At 48.7% G+C, this 23,932-nt stretch overlaps 1 protein-coding gene across 1 annotated transcript in view; it reads left to right on the top strand.

Moving 5' to 3' along the window:
- Positions 1–23,350, top strand: part of tenm4 (teneurin transmembrane protein 4) — a 135,187-nt gene extending 111,837 nt beyond the window's left edge. The window contains 5 exon segments of the mRNA XM_042064275.1: positions 1,949–2,184; positions 8,680–8,976; positions 10,517–12,134; positions 14,204–14,346; positions 20,075–23,350. Of these exon segments, the coding sequence (XP_041920209.1) occupies positions 1,949–2,184; positions 8,680–8,976; positions 10,517–12,134; positions 14,204–14,346; positions 20,075–20,830 (3,050 nt within the window). The 3' untranslated portion in view covers positions 20,831–23,350.
- Positions 23,351–23,932: the final 582 nt, after the last annotated feature.

The raw sequence follows: 23,932 nt of genomic DNA, 5'->3' as shown, positions 1-23,932 counted from the left end.
CTGTTCGTGTGTGCAGAGTGCCACTGCTGCGCTCTGTTGAAGGCTTTCATGCTCTCCTCTCTCCGAGCGCTCCTTGTGTGGAGAATTTTTACATAACGTCGCCACTCATCGCCACTCAGCGGTGCGTTTATTCAAAGGGGCTGGCTCCGTTCGGTTTTAAAAGCCGGAGGATTCTCCGCTAATTATGCTCCTGGGGAGTCGAACCCATGACCTTCAGCACTGCCGACGTCTGCGTCGGTCTCGGTAAGCGCGAAACCTCCTCATACTTGTGAGGAGCTGATGAATCGCTAACGAGCGCAGTGTTTGTCAAACGGTGTGGCCCCTTTTGCAAACACTGCCTGCTGCGTTTTAAGCTCGCACAGCTCGCTGATCGACAGACACTCTCGGGGCCCCCATCCCCGCAGGCTAAGGTGCCTTTGTGTTAGCTTTCGCTTTCTTTTAACATCACAGTTAGCATTTCACCTGGCGAGCCGCTCACCTTGCATGCCTCTCCTCCGTCGGCACCTAATGAGGCCGGCAGGCGCGCGCGCGCTCTGTTGCTGATGTCCCTGTTGCCCGCGGCAATGACAGACAGCTGACGGGTTCCAATGTGGCGGTGATGGCGGGTATTACTCAGCGCTTGGCTGCGCCGGGCCCCGCCACTCTCCTCTCCTCCGCCACCTGGGGGAGAGTGACAGGCAGGCGGGCCGGCGCCGGGGCCCAGATTTATTTCCAGCCCAGCGGCAGCCACCGACCAATCAGTACCAGGCTGATGGGCTTCTCCCTCTATACCACTCTTTCTCTCTTTCTCTCTCTCTCTCTGTCTCTCTCTCTCTCTCTCTCACTGTATTGCTCCTTTTCCAACTCATTCACTCTATCTCTGTCTCATAGTCTTGCTCTCAACTCTATCTCTCTCTCTCTCTCCCTCCCTCTCTCTCTCTCTCTCTCTCCCTCTCTTCACGTCTCTGTCAGTCTGTTTCGTTGCGCTCTTTCCCTCCTCCCAGGCTCCCAGCTTGTGTCCCATCCCTCAAGGCTGCCGGGCTAGAGAGGTTCTGCAAACTTCTCCGTCTCCCTGACGGCCCGCTGTCTCGCCTCTCAGCGGCGAATTGAGTTGGGAACACTGCCTCTGGTCCTCGCAACAACAGCCTTAGGAGGCGGGGGGGGGGGCGGAGCCTGCTTCTCATAGGCTCTCTCGTCCACCGGCGGCCATTTTGAGAGACTCTTTTTTTAGTTTCTCTCCTCTGTTTTTGAAGTGCCCACCAATTCATGTGACCAGCACAACTGTGTCATCAGCGGAGCCTTTGAGAAAAGGTCATTAATCAGACGTGACTGCCTTCATGGTTGCTCCTCGTCTCCTGTGACTAAGCTGGCTTGTTAAATGTGAGCAGCCAGATATCAGGGCGAGTATCTAATTCCATACTCACACATGCATGATATGTCATCAGCATACATACGCTGGAGCGAGCCTCCATAAAGGCCAAGGTGTCATATCGATGACAAGCTTATGCTCAGCACTCTGACGTACACTTTCATGGTAACCTTTACCATCGCTGTAGGGAGACCAGAACTGAGCCTACAAAGGCCAGACCTTTCGACTTGTCATGCATCTCTCTCCTCGGTCTCTCTCACTCTCTCTCAATTCAATTCAATTCAAATATGCTTTATTGGCACGACAAATCATATGATGCATTGCCAAACGTTCACAGGAATAATAATAATTACAAAAAAGTAAACAAACAAATATATACAAACATTACAAACATTCACACTCATCAATACACCACTCTCTCTCTCTCTCTCTCTCTCCTACTGCTCTGCAGTTACCATCAAACATGACAAACATATGCAATTAGAAAGTAAAGAAAGCAATTAGAAAGTAAAGAAAGCATTGTATTGTGCCTTTATGTATTCTCTCTCTCTCTCTCTCTCTCTCTCTCTCTCTCTCTATCTATCCCTCCTGTTCTCACAGAGCAAGTGCGTAACAGCTACTACATTGGCCTGGACGGCTCGCTGCGGCTGGTGCTGGCCAACGGGATGGAGGTGTCGCTGCACACGGAGCCCCACCTGCTGGCTGGCACGGTCAACCCCACGGTCAGCAAGCGCAACGTCACACTGCCCATCGACAACGGCCTCAACCTGGTGGAGTGGAGACAGCGTAAGGAGCAGGCCCGCGGCCAGGTCACCGTCTACGGACGCCGACTCAGGGTACGACCAGCAACACTGTCATGGACACAGTCACACACACACACACACATACTCACATTCACACACACACATACAGTGATTTAAAGAACAGCAGACTGACCGTGACACTGAGGGCCAGATGTAAGTACATTTGCGAACGTAGCGTTATCAGCGTCATGGACACACCGATTGCAAATGCTGTCAGACACAAGTTTCCGTCGTATTTATCATTTGTTCAATTCTTAGTGTAAACTGCGCCTTTCTCTGCCTTTATCCGCCCATCAACGCAATTTACGAACGCAATTTACGAAGTTGAATGAAGTTAACTGATGACAACATTAAAAAGAATCAAACGTTTAGAGATCAATGTGGAGACAAATGGTTCTACTTTTGTGCACTGCAAAATCATGTACAGTACCTCGAGACCCTTCCTGAGCTGTTGATCCGTATGTGCAAAACGGCTTAAGAAAATGTAGTGGATACAAACAAACAAATTTCATTAAAAAGGAGAGATACTGCAATATATGGCCAAAAAGAATGCACAATACACAGGGATAATAAAAGCTCATAATTATGGCACATAAACATCAACTTCACAAATAAACACACACACTTTAGTTTAGCCAGCGTTGACACACATAGACAAACATGCAAACTCTTTGAACACACACACACACACACACACACACACACACACACACACACATTTGACTAATGAAGCAATAGTTAGGCTTATTTAGTCGTTTCATCATCAAGGTGTCCTCTCTTCTCATGCATGTCCAGCCGTCGTCTCTCTCTCTTTCTTTGTCTCTCGATTTCTCTCTCTCTCTTTTTTTCTGTCTCTTTCTCTCTCTCTCTCTCTCTCTCTCCGTCTCTCTCTCTCTCTCTCTCCGTCTCTTCCCGCCGGGCTCTCTGGGACTCCAGTCCCCAGCCGCTCTTTTGAAAACGAGCCACCATCATCACTACATCTGTGAGCTGGGAGGGAGCGTCCACGGCTCACTGCGTAATCGCTTCTCCATCCCCATTGCCACGCTTCCCTTTCTTCTCTCTCTCTCTCTCTCTCTCTCCTCATCTCTCTCTCTCTCTCTCTCTCTCTCTCTCCTCTCTCTCTCTCTCTCTCTCCTCTCTCTCTCTCTCTCTCTCTCTCTCTCCTCTCTCTCTCTCTCTTCTCTCTTTCTCACCACTGCGTGGTGGTGCGGTGTAGCGTTGCAGAGAGCAGATTGGACAGGCTGCACCTGTCAGGGCAGAAGAGATGGCTGTTGTGATGGGGCATGTTCTGGGTGGTGATGGGGGGGTCGGGGGGGGGGGGGGGGGGGGGGTGGGTTGGTGGTAGTGAAGCTAGCCAAGTCCACCCAGTCAAGGTCATACGTGTCACAGGTGAAATCCATCACTGCGCGGCTGTGCCTCGTTGACCCCGACAGGTCAGGTGGTTACCACAGCGACCGGGAAGGAAGAAAATGTGATGAGGAAAAAGGAGGTGGGGGGGGTGAAGAAATGCATTCAGATGAATGTGAGCGGCTCGTTTGACAGGTGTCTCACTGTTCTGCTAATGGATGCGTTTCACCTTCCTCATCTCCACCAACCTGAACCCTGTCTCTCTGTCACAGTCGCTGTGTTTGACTGGAGACTTTAGACGAACAGATCGCTGTAAAAAATTCAGAAATCCCTCCAACAGATATGTTAATAAACACACTGTGACATTGGCTTGGAGGCTGTGTGTCATGTCAGTGGTTCACTTAACACAGCGGTCAGCTAGCCCCTGCCATCCTGCTAGGCTAAATAAATAGTTTTGGAAAACGTTACTTTCTGTTGACGCACATCATCATAGCTCCTGAAGGGTAAACAATATGAAGGTATTAGTATTCAGTGAAGGCCGCGAACTGACGTCATGCACCTCAACATCTCCATTCAGGACTTGAGAGGAGCCAAGATAAAAGTGTCTTTTAAAAAAAGCGGTCCATTGTCATAAATTTGAGTCAGGCAGTCCAACTTCTCTGAGGAGGGAGTTACAGAACCAATCAATCTATGTGACCCAGTTGGCAAGCGGCGTTGGCATGGGGGCTCCCTCTGCGGTAACGACGCCAGCTCTCTGTTATGTACGAGGGGGGCACCACAGCGGTCCACAGACCTGACGCAGGAAGCCAGCTGAACGACCCATTTGTGACTTGGACCGTAACGCAATCGCAGCCAATAAGGGGGTGAAGCTAAAGCACCTCCCCACCCCACTTAGCACCCCCCCCCCCCGTATGTTTGCCCTTTTCCCTGCTCTTTCTCAGGCTGTGTTTTGTAAGCAAACCTGATCCTTGGCAACGAGAGGTTTGGGACTTCCGATGGAGGAGGGTGGGGGGTGGAGGGCTGGGGACAAAAGCTCATGTAGCAAAGACCTCAAAGTGCTAGCGCCTCGCTAGCGTTAAAGTGCTGCAGATAACCGGGTGGTGCCATTGTGTCTGTCGCCGACGCGGACCGTTTCACCGGGGCTGTGGGGTGTGTAGCGGCGAGAGAGAGGCGCTAATGTATGTAACAGACATCAGGGCCCCCCGGGGGGGACAGGGTGACGGGAGCGGCCTATTGGAGGCCTGGAGGGGAGAGGGGGCAGCGTCAGAGCCACGGACATCAGGTGACCTTGAGTCACATGTCAAGTGATGTTACGTCAATGGATGAGTGGGTGTGATGTGTGTGTGTGTGTGTGTGTGTGTGTGTGTGTGTGTGTGTCTTTGTATTTGTATATGTATGTGGCAGTCTGTGTATGTGTCTTTGTATGGCAGACAGTGTCTGGTAGAATTGATGTGTAGAGGTATAGCAAACAAGATTACATTATACTGTACATACTATGTATGCGTTCATGTGTTCATTGAACTGTATACATACATGCATATACTCTAGGTCCACTACGTGTGTGTGTGTGTGTATGTGTGTGTGTGTGTGTGAGTGAGAGGGAGAGAGGGAGAGAGGGAGAGAGTTATGGGTGAGCCTGTGCGGTGTGTGCCTGATGTTAAATGGGTCAGTGGAAGTCCAGCCCCTGAAAACCCCTGTGACGGTGACGCGTGCGAGTCAGCATGGCAGCATGGCGTGTGTGTGTGTGTGTATGTGTGTGTCACTGGAGGACACTGCAGCGATGTGTTTCCCACCAAAAGCGGCCCACTGCTGCACAAACTCTGGACTGCAGATATACCGCTTCTCTATTGACTCTCTCTTTTTGTTTACACTGCGTTATTAGAATTGCCTTATGTACTGCCTCCAAACAAACAGGGTGTGTGTGTATGTGTGATGAGCCAGAGTGTGTAAGACTGTTTGTTTGCTTTAAAGAGGGACAAATCGGACCCTGAACAAATAAGATTAAAATTCTTATCTCTGAAGCAGCCATAACTCTTTTTTTTTTTTTTTTTTTAATATTGGAAACAACAAGGAGAGCAAATATTGGACTTGGAAATAATGGGGGGAAAAAGACTAATTTGATTTTAATGAGGCTACAAAAAGGGAATCAAACTTATTAGATTTGTCAGGGGCTCTGAATATGCTATGAGTGCATGAATAATTGATTGCGTTGATGAAAACAAATGAGACGCCCCCTTCAACAACTGTCGTTTTAATCACTGCGAATGATGATCTGAGCAGACTGCGGTCGACACGAGCAGTTTATTAAAAGACAGTTGTCACCAGTCTCTGAAGATGGTTGAAGGTTGTTCGTACAGCAGCAGCGTTTAGTTAAGGAATCCAATTAGAGTGCAAACATTCAAGTCTACTTCGGTCTCTCCTCAGTCAGAGGATAAAATTCCAAGGGGCCATTTAGAGATGTTTGCCTCTTTCTGCTATGAAACCCTTCCTGTACACTGTCTCTCTCTCTCTCTCTCTCCCTCTCTCCCCCTGTCTCTTTCTTTTCCTGCTCCTGCGTCTCTGCCCCCGTTCCAACCCCCCCCCCCCCCCCCCCCCCTTCATAAAGCCTATCTGCTTTCCTAAAGCCTGCCCTGTTGAAGGGAGTGTCCAATTTAAACCATTCCCCTTGAGTGGGTTTCCTTTCTCTCTGGAGACTGCCATCTCTGCCAAAAGGGTTTTTTCCAGTCCGTTGGGCCACTGCTGAACCACGACCCGGTACAAGGATCCGGGACCCTCCCCCCTCACGCTTTGGAATTCCAGGATCTCCCCTCCTCACTCCCCACCGCCCCTAACCTGTCTACGTTTTCTCCTTTTCTTCCCCCACAAACCTCCACCTTCTCTTTTCCTGATGTGACAAGGGCCTTGATTGTAGAGTCTATTCCATCACTCTGAAGGCTTTGAGAGGGGAAGGAAAAAAAACTCCCTCAGGTGTGTTATTGGCACATTAAAGAAATGTCAGTCACACCCAACTTTTCTTTCTTTCTTTCTTTCTTTCTTTCTTTCTTAGTTGATGAAAGGAAGGATTGACTTGTGTCATAATCTGTTTACACTGCAGATTTTTTTTTGTCTAATACTTGCCTCAGCACTTCATTGATCTCAGCCATAACCTTAATCTTTGCTGAAGGAATGGCACTGCTCTAGTAACCCTGTGAAACCATCATGTGAGGAAGCAAGGGATTGTGGGGGATTGGTACCCCCACCCCCCCCACCCCTTTTTATCCATTCCCAGTCAAATTACCCACTACCCACAGTAACCACCTCCCCCCCCCCAGGAGGATGCTCCTATTCATAAGACTGGTTGCTTTTAGTGTAAAGTAATCCTCTCAATTAGGTATTAGTGACATTAATTGGTCCCAGTGTAATTGTCCCTTCACAGACGAGAGACCCCAGCATGCAGAAAAGAATGAGTGAGTGAAGGGGAAGAAAGAGAGAGGAGGGGGGACCCCTCACTCCCTTTTTCTTCAGTCCCTCAGTCCGCCATACCACTGGATGGAGGCCAACAACAGCTCGCAAAGCCGTTTTAAAACTCTGTTAAGCCGCGCCAAGCTCGGTGCCAAACTGGGAGCCGCGCTGGGTGCCAGCATACCTAGCGAGAGGAGCACAGATTAATCACAGTGACATGGCGATGATGGCAGGGAGAAGGAGAGAGAGAGAGAGATGGAGAGAGAGAGAGGGGGATGGAGAGAGGTGGAGTGACAAGAGCTAAAGGTAAGGACTGAGAGAGAAAGAGAGAGAGAGGGAGTGAAAGATTGCAGAACAGAGGCAAGAGAGAGGCAGGCGGCAGACGATTCATTGGAGCACATGTTCTTCTCTCTGGCCCAAACACTCCAGATGGTGGTTTAAGGCAGCGGGTAGGCACTGTAATCCCAGTCTAACTGGTGTGTAAGATGAGACCATGGAGGCTGTTCTGGAGCGGGTGACGCGCCCCACTAGCTCTGCTGGTCTCGCACACAAAACTGCAACAATGCCATTACAAACAAAGGAACTCACTCACAGTGCTTCTTAGTCACTGTTAACATGTCAAGGATTAAGTTTTAGTACAGTCCTTTCAGGAGAAGATATGTTTTGTGTGTGTGTGTGTGTGTGTGTGTGTGTGTGTGTGTGTGTGTATTCACATGTTATAGCTAGGATATCCCCCGCAGCCATAACTAATAGGTACCAGAGCAACAGCCAAGTGAATCAGCTCAATGTTCTGGACCAGCTCATACAGCAGTGGCCGAGGCCTTCTGACCGCACGCTGCCCCGCAACCCCCCCCCCCCCACACACACACTTCCCCTTCATCTCCCTGTTAGATGGTAGACTGAGCGCTCCCTTCACTTGAGCTGCTACAGACAAAGGCCCAGCCAGATCCTCCGTCCACCTCCCACCCCCACCCCCACTGCCCAAGGCCTCCTCCCGCCTGCATTGACCCGGACGTGGCCCATGGGATTAGTGCGAGCAGCGCGTCGATAGGGCCGTGCTCTGATCACAGCGTGCGCCGGGGGTCAGGGGTGCGTGTCCTCCCCGCATCGCCATGGGAACCCAGGCCGGCACTCGGGTCTCGTTTCGGAGGAAGTTGTGAGCTTTAGCCTTTATCTGCCAGTACCCGGCAGCCATTGATTAGTTCTGTCGACGTGCACACAAACACACACCCTATGTCGTACGGATAGACACATACATACACACACACACACACATGTACTCACATTCTCTTAGTCAAAAGTAGCGACCGAGTAAAGTGAAAATCGCCCACGTCTTTGGGAGTTTTTCTCCTGATCAATGCATCAGTTTGCTTCACGCTTGAGTGGTCAGAGACTTACTTTAAAGTTAGTCCCAAACACAAACAAAGGGAAGTTGGCACTCACTTTTAATAAAATATGTAATTATGTGTGCATCACTTCACTGACTCCTGGACTCCCCAGATGTAGTTCTTGTAATTAAACGAAATAATCATGTTTTTTTATGCAGTGTTTTGGTCGCCTGGGTGGTCTCAGAGGTTTTTTTCCCCCCTGATGTTTGAGACATCCTTCCACACACACCTTTATTTTTCCAACTTTGAGAATAACAGTCAGTATTTATTTTGAATTGTCTCACTCTCTATCTCTCTCTCTCTCTCTCTCTCTCTCTCTCTCTCTCTCTCGTTCCCTCCCTTTTTCTGACAGGTGCACAACCGCAATCTGCTGTCCATGGACTTCGACCGCATCACTAGGACCGAGAAGGTGTACGACGACCACAGGAAGTTCACGCTACGCATCCACTATGACCACGCCGGCCGGCCCACCCTTTGGGCCCCCAGCATCCGCCTCAACGGCGTCAACGTCACCTACTCACCCGGCGGTCACGTGGCGGGCATCCAGAGGGGCACCATGTCCGTGCGCATGGAGTATGACCAGAATGGCCGCATCAGCTCGCAAACCTTTGCCGACGGGAAGTCGTGGACCTACACGTATCTAGAGAAGGTGCCAAAGCCTGTAGATTGTGCTTGTCGTAACCTACCTGTCTGAAAAAGGGCAGCAATGTGAATCAGTTGGGTCAGAATCAGGGTTGTGCAAAATTCGAATTGCAATTCTGCTTCCTGTTTGCTACCTCAATTGAAATGCAAGGGAAATATTTGAAATGCAAGGGAAATGCAAGGGAAGAATTGAATTGGAATTTAAGAGCCAGTTTCAATTCAATTCTGGAATTTTGCACAACCCTGGTCAGAATTGATCAACATTGGTCAGCCAACAGTTTGTTTAAGTGGGTCAGAATTGGTCCAAGCCAGATTCAGACAAGAACACAGCAGCCACAAAGTGCCGTATATGCTAGTGTAAAAAATGGCACAGTAGGTATGAGTAGGTAGGTGAGAGTAGGAATAGAATTATAACCTGCGTCCCATTCCATGTACCTCCAGGACACTTCCATGCTGTGTGCACCATGTACTTATTTGTGTAGTGTGTGAATGTCACAAGGGTAGTGTCCTCTCAAATTGAACACCACGAGGAGCATGTGGAGGATTTGTATATCAGAGACGGAACCCACGGTACATCTAGGTGGAAGAGATGCATATTTTTGCTCCCCTCCTAAGGAAAACGGCACTCAATACAATTAATTAGTCGTCGTGAACATCTGCCGTTCTTGTCTGAGTTTGTATTGGAGGGAGGGTGTTTGAACTCTTTTGCTCTTTTGAATGTTATGAAGCCTTTTGAGAGGTACTAACTACAAAGACACGGAGGTTTGGTTAGATGAGCTTTCCTCTGCGCTACACATTGTTGCTACAGACCGCTTGACAGCGCACTTAAGTCTTAAAATAATGTGGTGCAGCAAGGAGAAATGGGAAAAATGTCACTCTCCAAGCGTTAATTAGTGCTGAGATATTGGGAGAAGATGCTTTCTGTTGCTCGCACATTTAATGTGAAGATGGCAGCCGCTCACCTCATTGAAAGATTTCAGGCTCTGACAAAGACAACTCCTGGGTGGATTTTAAAGATGTCATTTGTGTAACTGAGTGCGTCTTGTACCAATGATTTGGAAGAAAAAGCTGAAACCCCATATCGTTTGCAGATTTAACAACAAAAAAAAATCACCTATCTTTTGAAATATACTCACCTACCTTTTGAAATATAAACACCTCAGTTTTTGGTGTGATGTTCATCCACTTGTACACTGTGTGTGTTTGTGTGTGTGTATAACTAAACGTACCTGTCGGTGTTGCTGAGCTCATTCCAACCTTTTTCTATTGTGTCCCTCTGCTGTTCTCCGTATTGAGTCAGTCTTTTGGCTCATCATTTAGCGGAGGGCAAGAGGACACACACATTAGTTGTGACCTTCACACTCTCCTTGCAGCCCACGAGTTTATCATTTTAACGGTTTAACATCTTTGTCAGTGGGGACTGGTGAAGCTATTAGAATGCTGGCTAAAAGCTGTGGCTGTTGGGAGTGGTGAAGTTTGTGATGGTGTGTGGAGTGTTAATGCTGTTGTCCTCTTTCCCACCCCATCCCCCCTCCTCTTCTCTGCAGTCCATGGTCCTGCTGCTCTTCAGTCAGAGGCAGTACATATTCGAGTTTGACAAGAACGACCGGCTGTCGTCGGTGACCATGCCCAACGTGGCGAGGCAGACGCTGGAGACCACGCGCTCGGTGGGCTACTACCGCAATACGTACCGCCCGCCGGAGGGCAACGCATCAGTGCTCCAGGACTACAGTGAGGAGGGCCTGCTGCTGCAGACCCAGCACCTGGGCACTGGCCGGCGGGTCATCTACAAGTACGGCAAGCTCTCGAAGCTGCTGGAGGTGCTTCACGACACCACGCGCATCGCCTTCTCCTACGACGAGGCGGCTGGGCTGCTGAAGACGGTCAGCCTGCAGAGCGAGGGCAGCTTCACCTGCACGATCCGCTACCGGCAGCTCGGCCCGCTCATCGACCGGCAGATCTTCCGCTTCAGCGAGGAGGGCCTGGTCAACGCCCGGTTCGACTACAACTATGACAACAGCTTCCGAGTGACCAGCATGCAGGCGGTTATCAACGAGACACCGCTCCCCATCGACCTGTACCGCTACGACGACGTGTCGGGCAAGATGGAGCAGTTTGGCAAGTTTGGCGTCATCTACTATGAAATTAACCAGATCATCACCACCGCAGTGATGACTCACACCAAGCACTTTGATGCCTACGGCCGCGTAAAGGAGGTCCAGTACGAAATCTTCCGATCGCTAATGTACTGGATGATGGTGCAGTATGACAACATGGGCCGCGTGGTGGCCAAGGAGCTGAAAGTCGGACCGTACGCCAACACCACCCGCTACGCCTACGAGTACGACGCGGACGGCCAGCTGCAGACGGTCTCCCTTAACGACAAGCCGCTCTGGCGCTACAGTTACGACCTCAACGGCAACCTGCACCTGCTGAGCCCCGGGAGCAGCGCTCGCCTCACCCCGCTGCGCTACGACCTGCGCGACAGGATCACGCGCCTCGGCGACGCCCAGTACCGGCTAGACGAGGACGGCTTCCTGCGCCAGCGCGGCAACGACTACTTCGAGTACGACTCGGCCGGGCACCTGACGCGGGCCTACAACCGGGTGGCCGGCTGGAGCGTCCAGTACCGCTACGACGGTCTGGGCCGCCGCGTGTCTAGCCGCAGCACGCCCGGGCACCACCTGCAGTTCTTCTACGCGGACCTGTCGAGCCCGGCCCGCGCCACGCACCTGTACAACCACTCCAGCTCCGAGATCACCTCGCTCTACTACGACCTCCAGGGGCACCTGTTCGCCATGGAGCTGAGCAGCGGAGACGAGTTCTACGTGGCATGCGACAACATCGGCACGCCGCTGGCCGTGTTCAGCGGCTCGGGCGCCATGATCAAGCAGGTCTTCCACACGGCCTTCGGCGAGGTCTACCTGGACACCAACCCCAGCTTCCAGCTCATCATCGGCTACCAGGGCGGCATCTACGAGCCCCTCACCAAACTCGTCCACATGGGCAAGCGCGATTACGACACGCTCGCCGGCCGATGGACCACGCCCGACCACGACGTGTGGCAGCGGCTAAACGGCAACAACATCGCGCCCTTTAACATGTACATGTTCAAGAACAACAACCCCCTGACCAACAGCCAAGAGACCAAGTGCTACATGACAGGTGAGTGGCTATATGGAATGCCGTGCGCAGCAGTAGCGCTTTGTTAGCCGAACCTGATGGGGATCGTCGAATCACAGTGCAGACCTCGAGCAAAAGTGTTCAAACGCTTTTTTGATAGCTTCGCCTCACACAAAGCTTTGACTTTGTTCCTCTAATCTGATGTGTCGCCAACCAGCATTTCAAACCCCCACACAAAAACAACAAACAATGCACCAGTTACAACGGCAGTTTGCAAGGGAAATAGTGTTTGTGCATTACACTCTGTGCTGGCTGGGTTTTTTCTTGAAGAGGGCCCTTACCACAGCAGGGGGGTCATTTTTCAGCCTCTCCTTTGGGCCCTGTTTGGAATGCTACTTTCTTTCCTACATATTTACTTCTTCCCCCTCTTTTTCCCTTGCCTCCCCTCTTTCTTTCTCTCTCTCTCTCTCTCTCTCTCTCTCTCTCTCTCTCTCTCTCTCTCTCTCTCTCTCTCTCTCTCTCTCCCTTGCTTTCTCTCGATCAGTGGTACACAGTGGAGTTCTCCCTCTGTTCAGCATTCAGGTCGTTCCCTTGAAATATCACATCACTCTTTCGCTGCCTGAATGTGGGGGTTGGTGGTGGGGGGTGGTAAATAGGAGTGAAAGCTCCCCGGTGGAGAAGGGAGCCGCACAATGGGTACCATACAGCTCACTGCCAGGGGCTGTTGTATCAGCGCACTCGCTCAGCTCCAAAGCAGAAACAGCAGCAGAGAGGAGAGGAGAGAGTGTAGGAGCCACTCCAAAGGGCTGTTTTAAAGCTGAGGCCTGTGTGTTTTTGTTTGAGGTTCCACCCTAATCTTGACCGCTTGCCTCTCGGAGATGAAAGAACGTTTTTCATAAGAGTGGCATCTGGTTCTAATGTGATTAATGGCGTTTTATGTGTTTTCGTATCCAAAAAACAAGCAAAGGCCTTTATTCTGAATGAGGTCCATTGCCTTCATATGCTGAATTAGTTTAATCATGATTAAGGAGGGCAGTGAAAACATCCAGGAAAGGAATAGAAAACGGGTGGCACTCATTTGTTCCAGGTGAAATTCTCTTCCTTTTATATTTTCTCTTTATCTCTTTGTCTCTGTCTCTCTCTCTCTCTCTCTCTCTCTCTCTCTCTCTTCCCCCTTTTCTCTTGTCTTCCTCTCTCTATCCCTGTTATCATCTATTTGACATGTTGCACCACTGCTCAACTTCATTCTCTAACCAAAGCGGGCGCTGCACCAGTGAACCGGGCAGTCGGGTCACGTCACAACCCCTGAGGCTGGCCACGGAATGCTAAGCAGGCCGCCGCTAAGCTCCGACAGCCGCGTTGAGCGCCACTCTCACCTGCCGGCAGTGATTGATCGCCTTGACATTTCTATTCCGTCGCCAGAATTAAGAGAGCTGCTCGTATTGTCCTTAAACATATTCTTATGCAAAGCAGCTTTGTCAGGTGTCATTGCTCACAAAAAAAGGGATGTATTTTTTTTTTCCTTCTGTTTTTCCCCAGCAACATAGTCATGCTGTCAGTATATGAAGGCTTCTCTATCCATGACAAATATATTAGGTGTTTTGAAGAGAGTCACTGTGCAGTTAATTGGTTTTCCAGTCAAGGTTCACTTTGGCTCCATATTTGCTCATGTGATGTTCAGGGGAAAGGGAAGTAAAATATCAACGTGTTAAATGTGCGCCGGCATGGGAATTCAATTTTGTGACCTGTCGGAGACCTGCGGCAGGAAGTCACTGTCACCGATGTGGAGCCAAGCTGCTCGCCAGCGAGATGAACAGAGTCTGGGGAGCAGGAAGGAGAGAATTGCACAGTTCACTATCCTCCCTGGAACATCCATCACATTTTAGCCTAGTGTCTGAAACTAATCAAGCGATCCCACTCTGGCTGTTCAAGCAGTTAATTTCATCTGAACCAGTGAGGAAGAAATGGGAGGAAAAGAAAGCTCTGCTGAACCTGTGTTGTGTTTCCTAATGAATCACAGACTTAGCAGTACATTGAGTGGTGAAAAGACTGAATGTTAAGCTATTGTTTGTTTGTTTGTTTGTTTATTTGTATCTTCTGCTACCCTACAGATGTCAATAGCTGGCTAGTGACATTTGGCTTCCAGCTGTACAATGTCATCCCGGGCTACAAGAAGCCCGTCTCGGACGCCATGGAGCCCTCCTACGAGCTGATCCACACCCAGATGAAGACTCAGGAGTGGGATAGCACCAAGGTAAGACAGGACTCACTCTCTCATCCAGACATCTTGGTCTGACCGTTTTAGTCATCCATTGGTGCCCTGCGTTTTAGATGGGAGCTCCAGGCTCTTGTCCGAAATTGCCCCCCTCACTATCCGAGACTTCCAAATCACCAAGAAAACGTAGGCCTCTCATTTCTTGCCCTCGCTCCCTTTTACCCAGTCTCTCACTCACTCGCTCAACCTCTTTCTCCTCATCTCTTACTTTATCTCTTCCTCTCTCTAGCACTCACTCACTCACTCTCTCTCTCTCTCTCTCTCTCTCTCTCTCTCTCTCTCTCTCTCTCTCTCTCTCTTTTATCTCTTTCCTTCTGTCTCTTTTGTTATGTCTCTTTCTGAGAGCTCAGGGAATCTGGGTCAGGCTTCACCCTGAACCCGTCTAATAGTCCAGCCATTAGGGAAATTCACTCCACTTTTCCTTTGCCATTGATTTCATCTCCGCCATACGCCCCTCCTGAACCTCCTTGTAGGCACACATACAAAACACACACACACACACACACACACACACACACACACACACACCAGCAAGCACCCAGGCATCAGTAGTACAGAGTCTGATTCCTCGCATCTGTCAAGCCCTGCGAGTTGCCTTTCAGCCACCTGAATTATTGACGAGGCGGCTGTCGTGTCTTCCCTGCCGCGTCGAGTTACAGCCCGAGAGAGCCACCCACCGAGACAGCCGCGGTGGCCGACACGTCTGTTTGCTTTTCATATGTAAAGACAACGCCCGTGCCCACCGTCAGTGCCAGGCGAGCCGCGCGCCTGCGATGTGTGCCCAGACAAAACACTATGCGGAGTGTGTAAGAGAGAGAGAGAGAGGAGAGAGAGAGAATGGACTACAGACTGATCCTTTTAAAAACCCTCTTTTGTTAAGATAAGACCGCCGCTGGTTGTTTGGGTTGATGAGCAAGCGTTTGCTTGCTCGACCAGTACAGCTTTTGTGTCGAGCTTGACCCATCTCTCCCTGTATCGGAGATATAAACGCAAATAGTATCAGACGTGTTTTATCCGTTTCTGGATCGTCGTTCTTTTGAAAGAGAGGATACAGTGGGGAGACGCAGGAGCCTGTGAGGAGAGAGGGGTGAGGGAGCGCACAGAGAGAGAGACGCCAGGCTGAATAATATTAAACGATGAAACAATAAACGTTTGAAGCCTCACTTCTGTTTCTGCTGACAAGTTACATAGGGGTCTCACGCATTCAAGGAGAATAGAGGAGTGCGCCTACTGTATATCAGAAAAGAGCCATTTTTTGATGCTCGGAGATAACCCAGATTTTCTGAAGCATCAGAGATTTTAGGAGGAGCATAATGTGTGGAAGATGATCTACTGTTCCAATGTTCTGATGGCTTTTACTTGACACATTGAAGGCCCTTATATTTATTTGAGAAAACATTACCAAATTTTTTTGCCTGAGTTTTTTTCCTCCGAAAGATCAAATAAAGGCTCGTTGTTGCACTAAAACATTCTCTGATGGGAGGCTGTCATGTTTTTTTAATCTCTCTCACTAAACCCAGCTGTGCCATTTGTGAAACATGATGTGTTCAAAGCCTATTAACTATTTAAGCGTATCAGAAGATTTTAGTGTGTTGTGGGACTTGTGCAAATTAAGTACGAGAGAGTGGAGAGAGACCCCACGCCAGACAAATACTGTCAAGAAGTGAGCTCTGCCATCGGTCTTCTCGCCCATCACAAGGTCTGCTATGTGCTCAGTTCAGAGAGGTTGGGGATTCAAATAGACGGCCATGCTTTCCATTTCACAGCAGATAATATTCTTCTGTGGGAGAAACTGCACTGCAAATAGAGAGCAGAGTCTTTGCCTAACCCTCATTATGTACCTTCCCCAAGAACGCTACGTGAACGGAATAGAGCAGGTTTAGTCGTCTCACACACACACACACACACACACACACAAACACACACACACACACACACACAGTCACACACACCCATAGGATGGCTCCCCCAGCGACCTTCCGTCGGTGTGGTTTCAGTGCCCGTCTCCCGGGGATTCGTCTCTGAGTTTTGGGGTTCGCTTTGCCAGATATGGAGTCCCTTTCTTCCTCCCTTTCTCTCTGCTCCACCCCTCCAGCTCTCCTTTTCTCTCCCTCTCTCTCTCCACCCTTCCCTCCCCTCAGAGGAGCCCAGAGCAACAGAGGACCGCTTTGGACCCATTCAGACAACCTTCCTCCCCCAATTTCCATTTCAAATGGGGCCCCTTCTGCCTTCTTCTCTCGCGCCCAGAAAAGTACTGCAACAAACCTGCACTGGGCACTGCCAGGCCACCCTATGTATATTCCATCTGAAGTTAGAAAACTGGACCGGAAGGGAGAAAGAAAGAAAGAAAGAAAGAAAGAAAGAAAGAACGAAAGAGAGAGAGAAAGAAAGAGGGACGGGGAGAAGTTAGAGAGAAAGGCGAGTGAGTTTTAATGTATGTAATAGTAGCCAGTGAACTCCATATAAATCAGTGTTCCCTTCCTGCAGCTAATCGCGACCACTTGTTCTGCTCTTTTATGAGGACAGGTAAGGGATTTTAATTGCCTGCAAAATGGTCTTTTCGGGGCAGTATTATTATGGGGCATTTACAGGCTTTTCAAGCAGCCATATTAAAAATAGTAAGCGGGGACATACTCAAGGCTAATGGTGCCCAGGTTGCGTAGCGGAGGAGCGGGCCTTGGCAGGGGAGGGGGGGGGGGGGGGGGGCTGTTTTGCGTCGTGTTCTTGGCTGTTTCAAGTTCTCCGAGTTCTCATCAGACGGAAAGCCAGGGATAGGGGGTTGGCTGGAGACTGATTCAGGAAGCCGAGGCACTCCTCCATACTCATTATCTGTCTCAGTGTGACGCCGACACCAGCCACGCTAGGGCGACACCTTGAAGCCGCGAGGCTCTGTAGGGGGGCCGCAGGCAACAGAAGCCTCTGCTCTGGGCAACTGCTGGGGCGATATCGCACTCTGACATAAATATATAAACAGGGCCAGACCTGACAGTTACTCGGAGGAACGAGGGAAGACAGAAGTTGGAGTTGGACCATAAACCATATGCTATAATGTAGATGTCATTCTTCTTGGCTTGAGGAATTTAGTTTCACAAATATAACAATATTCTCTGTGCCCTAGAGGGAATTAAAGGATTTTAAATCATGCAGGTTGACTACTCCCCCAATTCTTTTACAGGTTTTCATAGCATGAGGCTCTGAATCCTGCACTGTTTCATAGCATGGGGCTCTGAAACCTGCAACCCTACAGTATTATTTTGCAAGGACATATGCAGCAAGTATATACCTGTAAATGGACTTGTATGTATTCAAATCCATGTAGAGCAGCTGAAGTGTGAAGACAGCAGTGTCGTTGTGTTGTTTGGCCTAGAGGTGGCTTACTGCTCTTCGTCTGCAGCTGCAGAGGAGCTTTTAATAGCCCACTAAAGCAGAGGGTGTTGGGTGCTCCAGACAGACATGCCCTCTAGTATCCCTGGCTTGACCGTCACATACACACACACGCACACACACAACCACACACACACACACACACACACACGCAAAGCCCCCTTTGATTTGCGTCAGGTCAAGATGACTGGCCCTTCCTCAGGCACTTTGATAGATGAGTGCCAGAGTGGCTTTGGCTATGGGTCTGACCGTAACCACACACACACACACATACACACACATCCCACCACAACCCCACAGCCTCTTGGGATGCTGGCTTGTGGTTAGTGGAACATTGCCTGTAAACAAACTTTCAGCAGTGTAGATTGTAGCCCCCCCCCCCCCACCACACACACACACACACACACACAAACCATCCCCATTTCTCAGGGGCCTGAAGCCCCAGAAGCCTGACCGGAGCCTCCCCCAGGAGTGCTGGCATGCGCACCAGGTAGGGGACAGGTGACGGAAAAGCCTGCAGGAAAGGTCACTCCAGGGCCGTCCCCTAGGGAAGGTGAGAGGGAGGAGGAAAGGGTGTGAAATGGAGAGGGAAAGGGAGGGGATGGAGTGAGAGGGAGGAGGTGGAGAGAGGGGAAGAGGGAGGGAGAAAGAGAGAGATGGAGACTGTCCTGATGGATTTGTTTCTTGTTTGCCTTTTATTCCCTTATTTATTCTTATTTTCTTCCCTTTACTGTATCTCTCCTCTCAGCCACTATGCACAGGGCAGAGAGCACAACACTCAGCCTCAGTCTCTCAGTGTGTGTGTTTGTGTCTGTGTGTGTGTGTGTGTGTGTGTGTGTGTGTGTTTGAGCGCCTTATCTAAAATATTCAGATCACTCTTTGTCTTTTGGAGCAATATCCATCTATTTGCCTGTCTCTCTATCTATCCATCTATCTTCCTCAGTCTCTCATTCTCCACATGCTTCTCCCTCCCAGTTTCTCCATCCAGCTTTATCTCTCCTCTCCAGTCAGTGGCTCTACTCATCTCTGCCTCTCCCTCTTTCTTTCTTTTCTCTCTCATGCTTTCCCACCGTCTCTCTCTCTCTCCATCTCCCTCTGCAGTCCCTCTCTCTCTCTCTGTCTCTCGCTTTTTCTCTCACTTCTTTCTCTGCCTCTGCAGTCTTTTTCTCCATCCTCTCCCTCTGTGTGTGTGTGTGTGTGTGTGTCCGTGTGTGTGTCCGTGTGTGTGTGCGGGGTTTGGAGGGAGGCAAGGGCCGGCTCCTGTCATGTGACATTAGGGGACAGGGTTGCGTCTCCTCCCCTGGAGGAGTTTCTCAGATCATCCAGCCCGTCTGGCCGCAGGAGCCACAAGCTCTGCTCTTCCTCCTCCTCCTCCTCCTCCTCCTCCTCCTCTTTTTTCCTCCTCGCCAGGAAGGGGAAAAAATCTGCCAGGGTTTTGTTTTTCATGTTTCTAAAATGTCACGGCCTGAGACATGGCAAGGATGTCACAGCTGTTGATACCATTGTAGACCGTGTAGTGTAGTAGTAGATGAATGGGGGTCGGGGGGTTTGGGGGCGGCTGTGTTGCGTTTATGACAAAACTACAGCTTCCTTTCCCTGCAGTGCAAGATGAAAAGGTATGTTCTAGAAGAGTGGGAAAAGAAGTTGAGGAGTCCACCATTTTATGTTTGTGGGTAAAATATTTGAAGGTAGAATTTTGATAAGGTTTTGGTAGAACTAATGCTTGGTGGCATTTCATGTAACGGTGGAAAAAGTAATGTAATTGTATTTTCACTTTTTTTGCCAAAACCTGAAGAAAATGTTGTGATGCGTGTGATCCGAGTATCCACCTTAAACATGAAAAAGAATGGCTTATGCCCCAGCCAAGGGAAGGGAAAATGTTTGAAATGTTTGAAGTGTTAATGAACCAGCGTGATTCTCACTTTGGAGAGAAAGAGAGCGAAAAAGAGACAGTTTCCCTGCTGTGCCTCTCCTTCCCATTCCGCTGAAGCCATCAGGAAGCACAGCTTACTCCCAGGAAATGGAAAGCAGTGAAGGCTGGAGGAGAAAGCAACACTCAGGAAGTCTACTGCAGTAGATTCACAAACAGATACTCCGATTGGATGGCTTTTTTTTCTGTAGTGTGTCACACTTCTAATACTGCAGAAACTTTCTCTTTTGCTTCCTGTTTTATCTCCCCATTTATTTCACCTTCCTCACTTTTCTGCTCTAATTTGTGCTTTTTGTCCCCCCTCCCTGGCTGTACCTGTGAGCTGCTGTGAAGCGTGCATTGGTGGGTAATTAAATGTGTTTTTTCTTTTGTGTGTGTGTGTTCCTGTTGCAGTCGTTGCTGGGTGTGCAGTGCGAGGTGCAGCGGCAGCTGAAGTCGTTTGTGCGCCTGGAGCGCTTCGGGCAGATCTACGGGGCGAGCAGCGCCGGCTGTGTGCCAGCCAAGGGTGACCCGTCCTTCGCCTCGGGCGCCTCCATGTTCGGGCGCGGCTTCAAGCTGGCCATCCGTGACGGACGCGTGCATGCTGACATCATCAGCCTGGCCAGCGAGGACGGGCGTCGGCTGGCGGCAGTGCTCGACGGCGCCCTCTACCTGCAGGAGCTGCGCTACACGGTGGACGGCACGGACACGCACCACTTCGTCAAGACGGGCGGTGCCGAGGGCGACCTGTCGCTGCTGGGCATGACGGCGGGCCGGCGCACGCTCGAGTCCGGCACCAACGTGACGGTGGCGCAGATGAACGCTGTCTTGGGCGGCCGCACGCGGCGCCTGACCGACGTGCTACTGCAGCACGGGCCACTGCGGCTGTGCGTCCGCTACGGCAGCGGCGCCGACGAGGAGAAGGCCCGCGTGCTGGAGCTGGCCCGACAGCGGGCGGTGGCCGGCGCCTGGGTGCGCGAGCGGCAGAGACTGCGCGACGGCGAGGACGGATCGCGGGCGTGGACGGCGGGCGAGAGGCAGCAGCTGCTCAACAGCGGCCGTGTGCCGGGCTACGACGGCTACTACGTGGCCTCGGCAGACCAGTACCCGGAGTTGGCCGACAGCCCCAGCAACATATATTTCATGCGACAGAGCGAGATGGGCAGGTGACATGAACCCGGTGAGCGCAACCCTGCTGACCCTCCTCCCCAGAGGGGAACAGACTGGACACGACACACACATATGGACAGCGTGGTTTAAGGACTTCTTGCCAAAGACGGATGTTTGTTTGTTTTGTTTCATTTCATTTAACATGTGACCACTTCATGTTTTTACTCTCATGTGTCCTAGTGCTGTGTTTTTTTTTATGTTTTTGTTTTTTAAAAAATGGACAAACTTGTGGTCGAATCAAGAGTTTGCTCCTCTGATACAGCAGTGCCCTTTTTTTATGTGTTAACTTTGGATTCCATTCGGGAGACCTTTACCAGTCTTTGCCCTTCAAGTGCGGCTGCTAGAGGACGACGAGTCAACCCGATGCTGAAGGTGTTGTCGACCTTGTTTTCGCAACGTCCCCGTTTGACGATTCTGCTTAAAGGAGTGGAAGAGCAGTGTTGCTGCTGGTGTTGGCCGGGTCTGCGGTTGTAAGCCCAGCCCACCCCGACAAGCAAATGAATCCTCGTCAAAAACGCTCACTGCCTTCTGTTTCTGCCTTCTTTCTGCACCTCAGCCAAGGAGAGACATTTCTCTGTCAAAATTGTTTTTGTTTTTTTCGCTTTGTTTTTTTTTTTTTGCCATTATTTTATACTTGAAAAAAAAAATCCCTTGACAAACTGACCCCGTTTCCAAGAAAAGAAGAGGAAAAAACACGCAAGAACATTGATGTCTGCTGTCCATAGCCCTCTGCTTAAGGCTCTAACTGAACTCTAGTCCAAGTTATAGTAGTGTCTTGTTAATATTTCATTTTTTTTTAAAAAAAGCTTTGTATTCATCTTGTGGTCTCTGCCCCCTTGTAAGACTCCTAAAGGGCTTTGGCTCAGACCTGGCTTTAGTTCAGGTTGGCTTACTTTTGGTAACATAGATTTTCTTATACCATCATTTGAATTTGATCTTTGTGGCCTACATTGTGCAGCAAGCTGAGCACAAGGACGACCCAACGCTTTGATTTCCAACATTATTTTCTTCTGTTTTGATTTTAAAGTGTTTGTCACCTATTAATGTAAAAATTTAAACTGGATATTCAGAAAAAAAGACTCTCTATCAACTGTGCTTATGGGCAGAGAAGAGTTCATTGAGAGGAAAAAAGATATGAGCCAAGCGTATAAGGAAAAAAATGTCAAACAATGTTTTCTGTATTAAAGAATGGAAGGTATTTTACTCAAATGGTTTTAAATTGCCATCAGTTATTTTATATATAGCTATATAAAGTACCAGTATAACAATGTGAACTCTGAAATGTGAACTGTTGTCCCTCTCATTGCTACTTGTTGTACTTGAACAATGCTTAAGGGTGTTGCAGTACATGGAATAAATTATAAATGTTTGGAAAGGTGACATTAGGCGAAGGCCTCATTTAGATTTTTTTATAGAAGGACCGCTGTTTTTTAATCCTTTATAAACATCCTTGGCTCTTTACAGATTGCAGTATTCATTTTTTTGTTTGAAACAAGGTTACTTTTTGGTCATAAATTAAATCAAAGCAACACAAATGCTTGATAATTGAATTCAAAACCAGTGATTAAAATGCTGCCCTGTTGCTATACCAAGGGCAAATGTGTGTATTGAAAGGGATTTTGAGGGGAGGGGGGGATACAAAATGCATCTGAAAACTTCAAATAAATATCTGAAGTGAACTATAAGTAGTCTGACCATGGAGTGATCTAAAGAGTCTGCTCATGTACCACCCTCATACACACATTTCCCTACATACACTGACTCCTGGGCTAAAATGGTAACCTCTGAAAATGTTTTTGTGGTGTGAAGTTGCTGAAAATAATTAGTTTCCGACAAGAACAAAGGTGATACATCACATGTACGTCACCAAAAATGTTTTCTCTCTGCTCACTGAAAGTGTACCTACCTAAAGCTATGAATGGAGTTAAAATGACGCAGAATGGTGTACTCTTGCTGACTCCTCTTAGTGCAATGGTTTGTGGGAAAATCCATAGCTGGTGATTTTTTGTTTCTACTCTCATCAAGTTGCCTGGTTGGGGGATGGGCTTGGGTGGCTGGGTTTGGGGGACAGAACAACTCAAGTGTCTCAATCTGTACAAAATTATTTTTGTTTTTGATTTTGTTTTGCTGTTGTCAAATACAGTGATATACTCTTGTCAGACATTTATGCTATATTTAAAAAAACAATGAGAACATACTTTTTGAATGAAGGAAAACTGCATTGTGGAAAAATATTGCACTGAGAAATATTGCTTTGTGAGGCTGTAATGTTTTTTGTTGGTTTGTTTTGTTGTTTTTTTTAGGTTTGGGTTGATTTTAAGTGTTCGAATTTTTTATTATTTGTTTTTGTTCTTTTTTTTTTTCTTTTTTGTTCTCAGCACTGTGTTTCTAAGGCTTCTCCTGGACCGTGTACATAAGACATTGACAACAAAAGTAAGCTGTAAATAAAATGCAAATGTAGATACCTTTTAGACCTACAACAGTGACCCTGTGTAGTCTTTAGGTTTAAAAAATAATTAAATAAAGGATATTTTGTGTTTACATTTTTTCATTATGATTTTGACATTCTTTACCAGAAAATAATAACACTAATATACACTAGTCTACAAATTCAAAATCAATCTGCATTCCCCTCAGACTGAGGTGTGCACAGATGTGGTGTTTAATTACAAAATGAAATGAGACACAAAAAGGCAAATGTTCACATCTATCAGGTAAAACTAAGCTAATCTGTAAGAAGCACATTTAAACTAACTAGATATGTACCGGTTTTGTAATCAGTGAGCAATGAAACTGGCTACTTGCTCTATCCATTCCATGAATTCAGTCTGGTGTGTTCTCCTGTTGCCCCTTCTTTAATTTATCTTTAATTAACAGCTCCCTAATGGAACTGAAGACATTTAATCAGAGAATGTTCCTCCTACCCAGCTTGCAAAGCAAATAGTAACTCACATAGTCCCTTATTCCGTCTCTGAATTAGATAAAAGTGTAATTAAAACAAAAAGTGAACTGAAGAATTCATACAATACTAAGATGAGACTGATATGCAAGTGCTTAATCACGTGTTCATTCCAAATTTGCCTCAAAAGAAGTGAGCAGAAA

The sequence above is a fragment of the Alosa sapidissima genome, chromosome 15, assembly GCF_018492685.1.
Source record: "Alosa sapidissima isolate fAloSap1 chromosome 15, fAloSap1.pri, whole genome shotgun sequence".
NCBI classification, from domain to species: domain Eukaryota; kingdom Metazoa; phylum Chordata; class Actinopteri; order Clupeiformes; family Clupeidae; genus Alosa; species Alosa sapidissima.
Note: the sequence above shows the minus strand (reverse complement) of the source record. Positions and strands in the feature narration are given on the sequence as shown.